Source organism: Zonotrichia leucophrys, chromosome 4A (genome assembly GCF_028769735.1).
Source record: "Zonotrichia leucophrys gambelii isolate GWCS_2022_RI chromosome 4A, RI_Zleu_2.0, whole genome shotgun sequence".
Taxonomy (NCBI): Eukaryota; Metazoa; Chordata; class Aves; order Passeriformes; family Passerellidae; genus Zonotrichia; species Zonotrichia leucophrys.
The window spans coordinates 398475-413298 of NC_088174.1; the positions used below are offsets into that span (position 1 = coordinate 398475).

The following is a 14824-nucleotide window of genomic DNA, read 5'->3' on the forward strand; positions in this document are numbered from 1 at the left end:
GGTCCTGGGGAGCGCTGGTGCGGGGCCAGCTCCTTGCTGGGGTGCCCTGGCCCCTCACTGGTCACGCTCATGTGACAGCAGCACTGCTGCCTTCCCAGGTCTGGGTCTGTGTTTCCTGGCTGTTTCCCATGGTGGGCTTTGCCACGAGCTCAGCCCTGCCTTCACTGTGGTCATGTCTCTGCACCTCTTTGAACTCCCCTCCTCTGTGGGTGAGTTGTGCCAGTGTCCTGCGCTGGGTGTCCTCTAGGAAGCACTGGAGTGGGGATAACCCTGGTGTGTCCCGTGGGGTGCAGACCCTGAAGGATGCTGGTCCCCTAGTACAGCACTGGGGCTGTGAGCACAGGAGCTGGCTGCTGCTGCTCCAGCCTCTGGGGAGACCAAGGGCTTTGCCTTGCAGTGCCCTCCTCCTCAGCAAGGCAGACCTCTGTGCCGAGCTGTGTGATCTCTGCAGCGTCCATCTGGGGGATAAGAGCCGTGACTTGCTCTGGAGCCCAGAGGTTATTCCAGAGCACCATATGCCCTCCCTCATCCTTGCTGGGCCGGGGGCTGGTGGCTGTGGTAGGGACGAGGCTGGGCTGGAGCTGCATTGCAGGCGGTGGCTGAGGAAGAGGGGAAGGATGCAGAGCCACAGGGTGCGCCTGGAGAAAGGCTCTGATCAAAAGGCTGCTGCCATGTGTGCTCTGGCAGAGCCAGCTGGGAGCGGGGCTGTTTTCAGGAGCTGCTGGGTCTGCTTGCCTGCTGCACAGCCTCAGCTGCAGAGGCTGGCAGAGCAGGGTGGCAGGAGAGCACAGAGCTGCAGGAGAGGTGAGGGAGGGGAGGGGTGGTGAGACCTGGAACGGTGGGGTTCTGAGGCAGGAGGGGAGGGACAATTTGCGGGGGTGGGGTTGGTGCCAGGGCTGTGTGAATGCTGGATGTGCCACTTTGGTGGCATGCCTGCTCACCAGCTGCTTTTCCCAAGGGCCAGGCTGGAAGGGGGTCACTCCCTTCTGCAATGGCCTGGTGGGTCTGCTCCTGCTAAAGCCTCGTGCCTGCAGCTGTCCCTGTCCATGCCACGGCCCCCTCCCAGCCCTCAGACCCCCTGTGACCCCCTGGCTTCAGCCCCTGAGCTGTGGGGGCAGCTGCTGGCAGAGAGGCAGGGACTGTGGGTTTCATTGCAGGGGGGATGGACGGACGGACAGACAGACAGACATATGCAGCATGTGGGAAAGAGGGTTGCCGTGGTCTGTGACCTGCCAGAGCCTGAGACTGGCTGCTGCAGCCCCAGGTCTCACAGATTAGGGAGGCAAGTGCTGGGGACCTCGGGGAGCTGCTGTCTTCCCCAGGAGCTGGAAGCAGCTGTGCTGTGCTCCAGGGCTCTGCCACAGTGGGGGGACTGGAGAGGTGCCCTGAGCCTTTTGTGTCCTGTCAGCCCCCAGGCCACTGGTGGAGATGGCAGGGAAGGTTCCCACATGGTGTCAGGGGGAATTGCCCCGTAACGTCCCGGAGAACAGTGTGTGCCATGGCTGCCTGGGTATCTTCAGACCCCTCCAGCCATGAGGAATCCACATGGCATGATTCCTGCTGTATGGCTGCAGGAGCCAGGGAGCAAACTGCAGGGAATCCCTTCCTGATCCACCCTGCAGCTCAAGGGCTCCAAAATGCTGCATCCCCTGGGAGCCCCATGTGGACACAAGCTGTGCTGAGGTCCTGTGGGAGCACTCCAGGAGCTCTCACCTTCCTGGGCGCTATTTGTGGAAAAGAGGCAAAATTTTCCCTTGTACCAGGATATCACTAGAGATCAAACAAAGGATCTTTTCGTGGTGCTTGCCTCTCTGACATCATGGAGGCGAATGAGGTGGAGACCTTGTAGGCTTTAGCTGGAGCATCCTTGTCCGGTGCAGAAAACCCAAGACAGCCCTTCCCCACCTTGGAGCCTGACAGGAGACATGCAGGAGTAAAGGGATTTTGTGATGGAGCAAAATGGTCTCATCCCATCAGTGAAGGCAGTGATGAGGGTGAAATTCCCAGAGGGAATAAGGTGCAGTGCAAATGGAGGAGTTAAAGAGCACAAATGGCCAGTGCCTGCTGGGCTCTGGTGGCTCTTCTGGAGGGTTTAAGAATGAAGCAAGTGAACTGCCAGCACACAGGGGTCTCTCATTGAAGTGAATTGCTGCATGGGAACCCAGCCTCCTGGCTCTGTCCTTCATTTAAGAGACACATGGAGAGCAGTGGAAATTATGTGGAGCAACCTTGCTTTAGCACTATGCAAATTGGCTTGGAAAATAATTAAAGCTGGTATGGAAATGCTGGTTCAATTTGATGGATTAGGGACAGCAACACAGGCTTTTATAGGGGGAATCCAGTTTAACTGCAGCAGGTGATGTTCTTTTTCTAGTATGGCAGTAAAGTGATTGGGGAGGGCAGCTGGGAGAGAGATCATTGGGATTTTCAGAAAGCCTCAGACAAATCTGGAGTTCTTACAGTGGGAGTGTTCTGTTTGATGTGTTCAGGTGTTCTGGGAGGGAGGAGTAGAGGCAATGATGTGGCCAAGGGATGCTCTGTGCTGGCTGCAGCTTTGAGCTTCAAATTTGATGTTAAATATGCACAGCTGATGGAAATAAAGCACAGAAGGAATGAGAAACGGTGGATGTGAATTGGCTGGAGGAGCCTGGGGGCCTCCCCTCTCGCTGGGGTGCCTTCCTTGGGTCAGAAGCTGTTGCTGGTGACGCAGCTGGGGCTGTGTTCCTCCTAGGACCCTGTTTCTCCTGGACAGGCCCATCCCAAGGGCAGAGTCAGGCCGGTTGGTTGAGAAGGCTGAGCTGGCAGGAGCGCAGGGTCATTGGCAGAGCTGGGAAATGGAGGGGGGACCTCTTCCCCCTTCCCCTTGGGCTGCAGGACGGGTCCCTGGAATGAGATACACGAGATGTGGCTGCTGCACGGGCTGTTCTGTCCTCCCCTCAACACTGATCCGGGTTTGAACTCATTTTCCCAAGGACAACAAAAAGGATGGAGACAACTGCTGCCCAGATTTTGTATCCTGCTGTCACTGTGCCAATTAAGGAAAGGGTTGCCATATTTTATTACTTTTTTCGTTAATGCACGGGTGGAGCAGCATAGCTCTTCTGAAGCCTCATTCTTGGAAGGAGCTGAGCAATCTCGGCTGGAGCTTTTTTGAGGGGGAGGGGAAGTTAAAAAAAAAAAAGAGGCATAAAAAGGGGAAGGGGAAATAAATAACCATATTTGGTGCAGAAAATACCAACCTGCAGAATTAACTTTTGTCTGAACACATCTGGATATCCTGGTGTGGGACTCTGAAGGCTGGCCAAATTCTGCCCTGGGTTGATGCTGGGGGAGACCAGAGGGAATTTTATGTGGACTTGGAAAACATGGGTAAAAATGAGACTTGGATGCTGCTCGAGGGGAAAGCATGAATTTTGGGTTGGGTGCCTGTGGCCTCAGGTGATGTACACCAGGATGTCTCCCTCCCAGGTATGGATGGGGTGATGTGGGCAGCATCCCTCCTTGCATGTCTCTCCTTCCTTCCTCCCTTGGTGCCAAACCTCTGCATCTCTCCTGGCAAACCCGTGAGCTTGAGGCAGTGATGAAGAACTTTGATATTGTGAAAATAATTATCTGGGAGAAGAGGTGGGGGAACCCTTGTATCCAGGTAGCCTTGGTGTAACTGGCCAAGGGTGACCCATGTACCCTCACCACGCTCCTGCTGCCCCAGGCTGGCACACAGTGTTTGGAGACCACCTGGGCTGGAAGTAAAAGCGATGACGGTCACTGTGTCCCAGAGGACGTGGCACTGGCTCTGCACTGGCCCTGCATCATCCCCAGCTCTGCCCCCCTGGGTTTGCTGCCCTTCCCCATCTTTTCTGTTAGTCACTGATTTCCCACCCCCTCCCCCATTTCCCTCAGTTTTGGGCAAAGCTCAGATCAACACAGAAAAATGTTTGGTTGGATGTCACATGCTGTTAACCTGCTGCTGCTGCACATTGTCATTACAGGCCAGCATGGACAGGGCCACTGACTCTTGGGCACAAAGGACACAGGGCTGTCTATAAACAGTGGTAGTATTTTATAACTTTTATATTTAGGGAGTTAATGACTCTAAAGAAAACACATTTTAATCTAATCAACTATTCCATGAGCTGTGTCAGTCCTGGACATCAAAGAGAACATCAAAGTGAGAGGCATGAAAGGCTCTGCTGGCAGCATGGCTGCTTTGCCAGGTGTAGCATCTTGGAGCAGGGCTCCCCTTCCTCCTCCGAGGGGGCTCTTCCAGCAGGGCTCCTGCAGCTCCAGGCAGGCTCCTGTGCCTGCTGCTGTACTGCCTGTGAGCAGGCTCGTGTCCCTGCTGCCCCACTGCCTGTGAGCAGGCTCCTGTCCCTGCTGCTGTACTGCCTGTGAGCAGGCTCGTGTCCCTGCTGCCCCACTGCCTGTGAGCAGGCTCCTGTCCCTGCTGTCCCACTGCCTGTGAGCAGGCTCCTGTCCCTGCTGCCCCACTGCCTGTGAGCAGGCTCCTGTCCCTGCTGCCCCACTGCCTGTGAGCAGGCTCCTGTGCCTCCTCCAAGAGGGCTCCAGCTCCTGTCCCAGCCTGAGGCTCCTCTTGGGTCCGTCACAGGTCTTGTCCCAGCAAGGAAAACAAGATGAATGTACAAATATACCTCAGTAACAAAATCAAAGTATTTTTACACTTTCTGTATTGTTTTCCCTTGGATAGCAGTGGAGCTGCATGTGAAGCCTGAAGTTGGATATGGGAGTGTGAGATGTTGCTCCGAGGGACATCTGGCTCTGGCAAGGTGTTGGAGAGCCTCTCACGCCAATCCCGATTTTTAAATTCTTTTCCCAGTCTTAGGCTATGAAACAAATCCTGTTCTTGTCCTTTCTTCTTTTTCATCTTTTTGTTTGCTGACCGGGGAGAACCCGTGGGTGATGGGAGGCAGGAGGGGCTGTGCCCCCGGTGGGCTGGCACGGGGACTCTTGGTGCCAGGGCTGGCACAGGGACTCTTGGTGCCCCCAGCTGGCACAGGGACTCTTGGTGCCCCCAGCTGGCACAGGGACTCTTGCCCTGGGGCTCTTGGTGCCAGGCTGCAGCTCTGGCACAGGGAGAGGCCAGCGTGGGAGGTGCCCAGAGCACTGGGCGTGTATGGGCACCCCTCATCCCCAGGCCTGCAGCACGGGGAGCCCCCTGGATCCAGGGCAGCCCAAGCAGGCAGCAGGCTCAGGGCCAGCAGCAGTTTCCTCCCCGCTGCTTTCCCATGGCTGCGGCAGCTCCCAGGCTTCAGAAACCTCCGTGGGCTGTGCAAAGGAAGCTGCTGGGAGCCCTCGTGCTCCTCTGCTTGTTTGGATCCAGCAACTTCTCCACTGTCTCTCTTGGGGAAGAGAAAAATAGCTTTAAATGTGTGTAATGTGTGTGCAAGGCTGCATTTGGCCAGCAAGAGCTGCTTCAGCATGAACGTATGAAAATATCCAAGGGATTTATTTTATAAGCCCCTTGAGCTGGTGCAGGGAAGAGCTCAGGGTTTCCTCCAGGCACTTGCACATCCTATTTCAGACAATGGGGGAGAGATGGTGCAGTGGGGTGGGGGTGATGGAACGGATATGTTCAGTGGGATGGGGATGGGCATGGCCCAGTGTGGCGCCTGTGCAATTTGCCATTTGCAGGTGCTAGCAGCAGCCTGGGGCTTCGAGCAGCCAGACCCTCTCCTGCTGCTGGGTTATCCCCCTACGCTTTGGTTACAGCCCGTTTTCACAGAATCCCAGGCTGGTTTGGGTTGGAAGGACCCTAAAGCTCGTCCAATTCCAATCCCTTGCCATGGGCAGGGACACCTTCCACTATGTCAGGTTGCTTCAAGCGCCCTCCAACTTGGCCTAGAACACTTTCAGGGATCTAGGGACAGCCACAGCTTCTCTGGCAACCTGTGCCAGGGCCTCCTCACCCTCACAGGGAAGGGTTTTTCATCTTCTCCCCAAGCAGAGCCTGTGCACCACACCAGGGTGTTCCAGGGGTGAAAACAAGGCTAGGTTGGAAGCAACCATGTTGCTTCTTCCCACAGGGTCAGTTGCTGCAGCAGTCCCAGGGTGAGGGGGCCCTGTGGCTGTGACTGAACAGGGCTCTCCTTGCATCCACACTGAGGGAGGGACACCTCAGTGGGCATCACTCAGAGCCTGCCTTGCTGTGGCTGAGGAAACCAGGAGGTACCACTTGTGCACGGGATGGTGGGTGAGAGAGGAGAGGCAGGATCCGGTTCCATGTCACTGCATGTTCTTTGGGAATATGCTGGGATGCTGGCAGAGGCTGGGTAGCACTTGGGATGCAGCTCCTGGTGCTCTGCACACCAGAGTTGGGAGCAGCAGGTTGAGTTGCCTGCTGGGAGCTGTTTTCCAGCCTCGTGCAATGGAAGGGAGCTAAAAATACAGCTTGTTTGCCTCCAGCTGGAGTTGATTTAGGTATCCCTGGCTGTTGTGGAGTGCAGCAGAGGACAGCCAGTAGTGGAACTTTGCCAAGTATAATTTCACTGCTATGCCCTCCCCTCCCTGCTCTGAAAAGCAATGGCCAGGAAAAGCAGGGAGCAGGATGGGATGTTAAGAGCTCCCAACCTGCTCTGCTCAGAGTTTCCACGACATGATTTGCCTTTTCTCCTTCACAAGAAGCAGGCCTGGAGCTGCTGGAGAGGATGTTAAGAGGTTTTTCTGTGCCATGCAGAGCAGCTTGGAACGCCAGCACGGCCACGCCCTGGTCTTGGCAGCACACACCAACACAAACATGAAATCATGTGGTTTCTCCTGGTTTTGTCTCCAGCCTTGTGGTCCAGGTCCTGCCCTGGCTGGGCTGGAAGGTGTGAGAGGAGCTGCTTCTCCTCCTCTCCCATCCCCTGCATGCGGTGCCTGTCCCACTGCGACTCCAGGCTCTGCTCCATGTGGGATGAGACAGCTCCAGCCTGTGCTTGCAGGGGCCTGGCAGGGCTGGAGTTGACAGCGTCAGAATGCAGAGGGTGTCAAGGTGTTGCATGGGTGATGTGTCCAACCCCCCAGGCGCCTGCTGCTGGAGGAGTGGAGCAGCCCAGGAGTGCAGCTATAGTCTCACATCTCTGCTCTCCTTCCTTGCAGGTTCCTGACCACCTTCCCCGGTTTTGGATGCTGAATCAGGATTGTGTTAACTAAAGATGGAAACACTGGAGTCAGAATTGACCTGCCCAATCTGTCTGGAGTTATTCGAGGACCCCCTCCTGCTGCCCTGTGCTCACAGCCTGTGCTTCAGCTGTGCCCACCGCATTCTGGTGTCCAGCTGCTCCTCCAGCGAGTCCATCGAGCCCATCACCGCCTTCCAGTGCCCCACCTGCCGCTATGTCATCTCCCTCAACCACCGGGGCCTGGAGGGCCTCAAGAGGAATGTGACCCTGCAGAACATCATCGACCGCTTCCAGAAGGCGTCCCTGAGCGGCCCCAACTCCCCCAGCGAGAGCCGCCGCGAGAGGACCTACCGCAACAGCCCTACCATGTCCGTGGCCGGCGAGAGGATCGCCTGCCAGTTCTGCGAGCAGGATCCGCCCCGCGACGCCGTCAAGACCTGCATCACCTGCGAGGTGTCCTACTGCGACCGCTGCCTGCGCGCCACCCACCCCAACAAGAAGCCCTTCACCAGCCACCGGCTGGTGGAGCCCGTGCCCGACGCGCACTTCCGCGGACTGACGTGCCTGGAGCACGAGAACGAGAAGGTGAACATGTACTGTGTCGCTGACGACCAGCTCATCTGTGCCTTATGCAAACTGGTGGGGCGCCACCGGGACCACCAAGTGGCGTCGCTCAGCGATCGCTTCGAGAAGCTGAAGGTAAGGATGCAGGATTCCTCCAAGTGCTCTGAGGCTGTCTCTGTGTGGGAGCGGAGGTTGCAGTGAATGTGATGTGAACCTGCATGGATGATATTTGACCTATATGAAGTTTGAATTCCCTCTCCACCCCCCGTGCATTCTGAATAAGCCTGCAAAACACTTTTCATTCCTTTTTTTTTTAATGAAAAAAAAAATTACAGCAAGTCCCATCTGAGGTCATGCTGGTGAGGCGTGACTGTGGCAGCAGTCATGTTCCCATTAGAACCCTGCTCATGTCTTTCTCAGCTGTGCTACCTCTGGCCTTTCTCCCTTCATGTTCCAGGCTCATTCTGCCCCAAAAGTGCTTTTCTGGGATCTTTGACCTGTTCATGTTCAGAACAAAACCACTCTCTCCGCTCTCGTGTATTTTGAGGGCAGAAGGAATACTTCAATGCTCCAGCAAAAACACAGAACACTTGGGATTTCTTTTTTTGTGCAGACCAGATTATTTTTTCCTCCTTGTCTTTAAACAAACTGGTGCCTGGAAAGAAATCTTCCTAGATGTCCAGTTTCTTGGGCTGGTTTCCCACCTCTCCATCTCCAGACTCTCCTGAACTTGCTGCAAGGTGCCCAGTGCTGTGACTAAACACCCCTGATGGCATGAGGAATGGGATGGGATGTCCTGGGTGTTTCTTCTTCCTATTCCGGCCACCAGGTTTGGCTTTGGGCTGGTGCTGCCAGATGGGGCCTGGGGAGGCTTGCTTTGCCTGCCTGTCTCCCATCTCATCATCCTCACCTAAGCTTCCCCGGTGTGCAGAGCTGCGCCAGCAGCCGTGTCCGTAGTCCAGGACATTCTTTTTCCATGAGGAAACGTCTCAATTAGCAAATTGGAAACCTTCAAGAGCAGTGACCATGTATGTTTGCATGCAATAAAACCTGGGCAGAGAAATTAAAACCCTGGAATATTCCTCCCTGATCCAGCCTGTGCCAGCCAGGCAAATCCTTTTGAGGAAGCCTAGCAGGTTGCCAGAACACTTTTCCCTTTTAAATAAGTCTTAAGTGATTCTGGCCATGGATGGAAGCTCTCTTCTGCTGAAAGCATTCTTCCTGTGCCGTTCATCCTGCCCAGCTCCTCAGTCTCTGCAGGGCTGGAGCTGCTGGGGGAGCAGGGCTGAGGGTGGCCACAGCTGCCTGGAGAGGACATCAATGTGTGTCCTGCTTCTGGTTCATCCTCCAGCACATCCCTGCCTCTGGCTGTGCCTTGGTGGGGCTGGTTTTGGGTGACTCCTTTCCTGATACTCTTCCTGCACTGCAGAAATTGCTCAGGATTGATGCCGGGCTTCACCAACAGAGCCAGTATTTGTTTTGGCATCTTGTGCCATCTCCTTACATGGCCTCAGTCCAAGCTCTGACCACTGTGTAGCAATGAAAATCCTTGCAAGTACCTGAAATACTTGAAATCCTTAAATGTGTGCTGACAGGATGCTGCTGCCCGGGAACCTGTGGCCATGGAGCAGCTGCTGCCTCGCTGGCTGTGCCCCTCTGTCCCTGCCCACGGGGGGCTCTGCCCCTCTGTCCCCTCCTCAGGACGGCGCTGCTGAGCTGGGGGCTGCTCCCAGAGCTCTGCAGTGTTCTCAGGCAGCCAGCAGTGAGCAGATGCACTTAATCCCTGGCTTTGATCCTGCATCCTGAGTGAGCTGGGAACGCCTTTCAAGTTAGATTTTTTTGATGAAAAATTGGGTTTTTGAAGTGAGTAACTTCCTGTTGTCAGAAGGGCTGTGCTTTCCACAGTTATCTTTGGTGGGGAATTTTTTTTGTCTCTTTAGAAGAGCTGAGTGCCTGAAACTGGACTAGTATGTGTAAATGAGAAACCTTCTCCCAGTGCTCCCCTTTCTTCCAAGCTGGTTTTACATCTAAAGTCTCCAGCATATGCCAGCAGCCTGACTTCCCTGTGGATGCTCTGCAATGATCCATCCATACTGTGTTATACACCTCCAGATGTTTTAGGAACTGTCTTTAATCCCTTTAATGCATGTGATGGGTTTATTTTGTGCATCTTCAACTCCATTTGTTAATGTTGTAAATTACAATTCCAGCCAGAGTGAGCAGTTTTCTGGATTTAAGCAGGGGCCATGGGGATGCCAGGCAGGATGGGGCAGAGGATGGAGTGCTGAATCATGTCCAGGAGCTTCCTGAAGCTGGGGTGCCAGGGATGGATGCGGTGGCATTTTTTTCCCTGGGAAGGTTCATGCCAAGGGTTATCAGCTGCAGATGCCATTCCCTGGTTCTCTGATTGCCCAGTGCAGAGGCAGCACCAGCACTGCTGCTGTGAGCATGGCTGGGAGCCTCCAGCAGGATGGTGCTGCTGGTTTTCCCTCTCTGTGGGTGTGGGATGGCTCGAGATGCTGAGCACTGGCTGGAAGTCGACATTAAAGACGAAATTAAAGCTGTGTGTAGATTAAGAGCAAAACTAATGGCCTGACCTAGATAGAGCGGGTGCCCAGGACAGCAGTGCATTATCTGCCGAGTGAAATCTCAGCCAATTATAAATTCAGATTGCTAGAAATTTGTAATTGGCATCCTCTCTGCAGTGCCTGCCTGGGTCCTGCCCGTGCTGCTGCCACGCTGAGGCTGGGGCAGGGCTGCACTGGGGGATACAGCAAGAGCAGCTCTGTGTGCAGAGCTCCAGCTGGCTCCCCCATCCACGATCCTGGTGGAAGGAGTATTTGAAGAAAGGATTTTGCCTTAATTACTGGCCACTGTGGGTGGCTTTGCCATGAGCTCTGCTCCCTTTGAAGAGCCAGAGAAGGGCCAGCTCTGAGGAGGCTTTTCCTTTGCTGGTGCTGTGTTCTGTAGATTGACAGGCTGGAAATATGCAAAAGAAAGAGAAGTGTGGTGTTTTGTAACACATCTGCTCTCTGCTGGAGAAAGAGCCATGAGCCAGGTGGAAAACCCATCCTGTGTTACCTGTCAGAGCAGCACTGCCTCCCGTGGGGCTGTGGGAGTGAGACCTGGATTAACAAAGCCTCCCTGTGCTGACAAATTGTGCAGAGAGCTGGTAGTCATTCCAAGGCTTTCAGGAGAGTGGTAGGGTAGAAAATTGAGGAAAACCCTCCATCACGTTTCCCCATGGGACTTGTTCACCTGGGAGCTGCGAGTGTGTTCCCACTAGTGCCGGGTGAGTCACAGATTGCTGCTTGATTTATAATTTACTGCACTGCCGTGGTGCTCAGAGGAATTTTGGTGTGTATATCTCTATTTCTTCACACCAAGAAGAGTCAGCTGAGGACAAGGGCTGCAGTTGTGACTGCTGAGACTCCCACAGAACAGATGGGGGCAGTTCCCAGCAGGAACAGAGTTCTGGTGGTGTCGGAGCTGTTGGCACCTGAGCCCTGAACCAGGGATGCTTTGGCTGCTTTGTTTCCAGAAGGGGAGAGAAGGGGATGCAGCCCCAGCCAAGGCTGACTCCAGGTCAGTGGTGCTGGAGGCTGGAGCCCCCACTGCTGTGGGGACCTGAGGAGGGAACCCGTGTGCCCTCGGGTGCCGCAGCCTCAGCTGTGCAGGCCTTTGGGCCCCCCGGCTCAGCCACCAGCTTCCCACCAGCTCTGGGTGTTTTCAGTGTTATCTCAGAGCCACTCTGTTATCCAGTGACCTCCCTGAGCAGGGGCACTGTGCACACACCAGGGTCCCACCACAGGGTTCTCGTCCCCATCGCTGCCCTCAGTGGCGAGCAGCAAGTGCTCAGCTGACACTGAACACCCAGATCATCCTCATCCCTGCTCAAATATTGATTGTTTGGAGGTCACCGGGGCCAGGAACCAGCGCTGAGGGCTGGGATCTTTGATAATTTGCTTTGCTTCCCAGAAATCTTCTTTTTAGGGAGAGTTTTCCTCTTCTACCTTATTAATAACTAAGCTATTATGGATATTGAGTTAGCAGAGCTGCAAACTGCTTTGATTAGATTAATCTCTCACTTCTTCCAAACCTACATTCACATCCAAGATGATTTCAATGTTGCTATCTCAAGAGCAGTTTGAGCTGGAAAATGAAAGCATAAAACTGTGTGAAAATCCCTTGGTGACTCTATGTTTGGGATGGGGCTGGAGGATTCATCTCTAGCCTTTGTATCCTGGGAGATGGCAGCCCAGAACCGGAGTCCAAGCTCTCTGGAGGGAGAAAGATGGTTTGTAGATAAGGTTTTTTTTAAATAACAGGTGTTACTTCCTTTGATCAAAGCCATTGTGTTTCTGCAGCAGGGTGTGGTTGTCTGTCTGCTTTTCCCTTCTGCAGGTTGTTGAGCTGTTCAGAAAGGCCTCCCTTCCAGGCGACCCTCTTGCACAGAGGGGCTGTGCAGGTTGGGAGTCTCCATCCTTCCCCATCCAGTGGCTGAATTTCTGGAGAGCTTACATCTGCTGCATTCTATATTTTATTTGGGTTTTTTCCCTCTTTCTGCTCCGGGCACTTCAACCATGTCAGTGACAAGCCTTGCCTGAAGGCAGACTGTGCTGGGCCAGGGGTCACAAGCTGCTTGTGTTGGAAGGTGCCACCCTGTGAACACCTGATTTGGGGGAAACAAAGTCTATTTTTGCTTATTAAAAAGCCATGGCCAGCAGTTTTGGAGAGTGCAGCCCTACTTGAAGGCTGGGCAGCAGTGCTGGCCCGAGAGTAACACTGGGCTGCAGGGCTGCGTGCCCAGGGCTGTGTGCCCTTGCCCCTCCTGTGCCCAGGGCTGTGTGCCCTTGTCCCTCCTGGGCTGTGCCCAGGGCTGTGTGCCCTTGTCCCTCCAGGGCTGTGCCCAGGGCTGTGTGCCCTTGTCCCTCCTGGGCTGTGCCCAGGGCTGTGTGCCCTTGTCCCTCCAGGGCTGTGCCCAGGGCTGTGTGCCCTTGCCCCTCCTGTGCCCAGGGCTGTGTGCCCTTGTCCCTCCTGGGCTGTGCCCAGGGCTGTGTGCCCTTGCCCCTCCTGTGCTCTGTGCTGGTGGCTGCTGCGAGGCCACCAGCACTCGTCCCCCTGCACCACCTCCCTGGGAGATGGAGGAACAGCCATGCTGTCCCTCTCCCCACAGCTGGCAGCCCTCCATTCCCCAAACAGCCAGCAGCTTTGCTGAGGGATTGATATTCCTGCCCTGAGTAGCTCTTGTTTAATATTCAGGATATATTGCATTTGGGCACAATGAATATTCAAGAGTGGGAATGAGCAGAGCTCAGCTGATGCTGCTGGCTGAGCGCTGGGGATGATGCTGGCTCTTCTCAGGCTCTGTTTGGTGATTCCTGACATGTGTGTCCCTGAAAAATGGGTGCCAGCAACATTCAGTGGCTTTGAGTAATTTGGAAAGTCGGCTACGTGCAGTTGAGTGTCAGATGAATTTCTCAGAAGGCTCAAAACCTTGCTCTCTGATACTGAATATTGCTATTATTATCACATTAGCCTGTGAAACACCTGACAGGTGTAATTAAGTGATTTTACCTTGACAGCTGATGCGTTGTTTTTTTTAAAAAAAAACCAGCTTGGAATATCCAATTGAAGTAGTTTGATGTGCCTTTTTGTAGAAATCAATATGCAGTAGCAGCACATCTGCTGATAAATCCTCTTGTGTCAGGAGTGGACATGGATCTCGGGGACCTTGAGAAGGAGAGGTGGGGTTACCTTATGAGCTGTAGGCTGGTTCTTTGAGTGTCCCAGCTCCTGCTTTGTGCTTTCAGCATCTCCAGGGAAACCATCCTCTTGCTGGAAAGTGCTTGTTGGCTACTGTGGAGCTGGGCACGTCCCCCAGAGCTGACAGATTCTGCTCCCCATGGGAGCTGTGACCTTTCATTTGACCTCAAAGGTGTTTTCCACCCCAAAGGATTCTGTGAGCAGCAGCAGATCAGCCCACCTGGGTTTGATCTCTGTCAACAAACAGGTAGGTCTGTGATGAGGAAAGCTGAGGTGTGTCCCCAAAATTTTCTGAGCTGGCTTCCAGATGAACAAGTTCCTGCACCTCTGGTACTGCTCCTGAGCTCCTGGCTGGGTGGTCGTAGGAGGGCAGGTCTGGAGCAGCTGGGGAGCCCTGTTCTGGCAGGGTGTCACGCCCCTGCCGTGCTGTGTGATGTGCAATGGGAGCCTGTAAAGTCTGTACGTGTGAGGTGGAGCTTTGTGTCAGGAGGTGGAGGCTGTGCAGCCAGGCTGGGTGGCAGCACTGCAATGGCACCGTGTGAGCTCCTGCTGGCTCGTTCCTCTGAGGAGGCTCTCAGTGCCCCTGAGCTGCCCGTGCCCTGTGCTGGGCTCTGGCCATGCCCACCAGGATTGGGGCTGTTTTGGGGGTTCACAGTGTCTGTGGGAGCCAGGCCCTTTGGGGCACAGATCAACGTCCTTGGCTCTGCTGCAGAGTCTCAGGTATGAGGAGCAGGGATATTTCCAATCATCTTAGTCTCTATGGCATGGATTAGGCATCTCCTGGTCTTGCTGCTTGCCTTCCCTTCATTTGGTTGGTTTGGGAGAGCATTTTACTGTGATGGGAACACGTCCAGCAGTGTTCTTGGGAGGGATATCAAACACCACCACCGGCGTGAGCTCCCCTTGGCTCTGCCCCCGTCAGCTCTCTGCATGTGGGGCTTCATCAAATGTGCTCCAGGATGGGCAGCCGAGGGCAGGATGGGCTCCTGCCCCATGGCCAGAGGTGCAGGCAGCCAGGGAATTGGGTGGGATGTCTCAGCAGAAACACCTTTTCCTCCTGAGAAAGCAGGATGCAGATTTATCCAACAGCTATCCTGTGCACCCTGCCATCTCCTCTGAGCATAGCCCTTTCCGAGCCCATTCTGAGCACTCCAGCTTTTCCAAGCATTCACATCTGCTTGTAAAAGGCTGGGATTTGGGCATTTTAGTGTTCAAAATCATCACGATATGCAGCCAAATACTTGTGAGCCAGCTGAACCCCTTTGTGCTCTTGTGCACATCTCTGGTTTATGGGATAAGCTCAGCAAATAATGTGCAATAAGGTGTGTGTCATGCAGGATGTGCCAAAATGATAAATCCAGATTCCTCCCTTGTTT

General features: G+C 54.4%; 1 protein-coding gene across 3 annotated transcripts in view; it reads left to right on the forward strand.

Annotated features, from left to right (window-relative positions):
• The window catches only part of MID2 (midline 2), a 64395-nt gene that overhangs the window by 8394 nt on the left and 41177 nt on the right, over nucleotides 1-14824 (forward strand). For all 3 annotated transcript variants that reach the window (XM_064712924.1, XM_064712925.1, XM_064712926.1), the window contains exon 2: nucleotides 7096-7817. In XM_064712924.1, the coding sequence (XP_064568994.1) occupies nucleotides 7152-7817 (666 nt within the window). In that variant the 5' untranslated portion in view covers nucleotides 7096-7151. The remainder of the gene's footprint in view (nucleotides 1-7095; nucleotides 7818-14824) is intronic.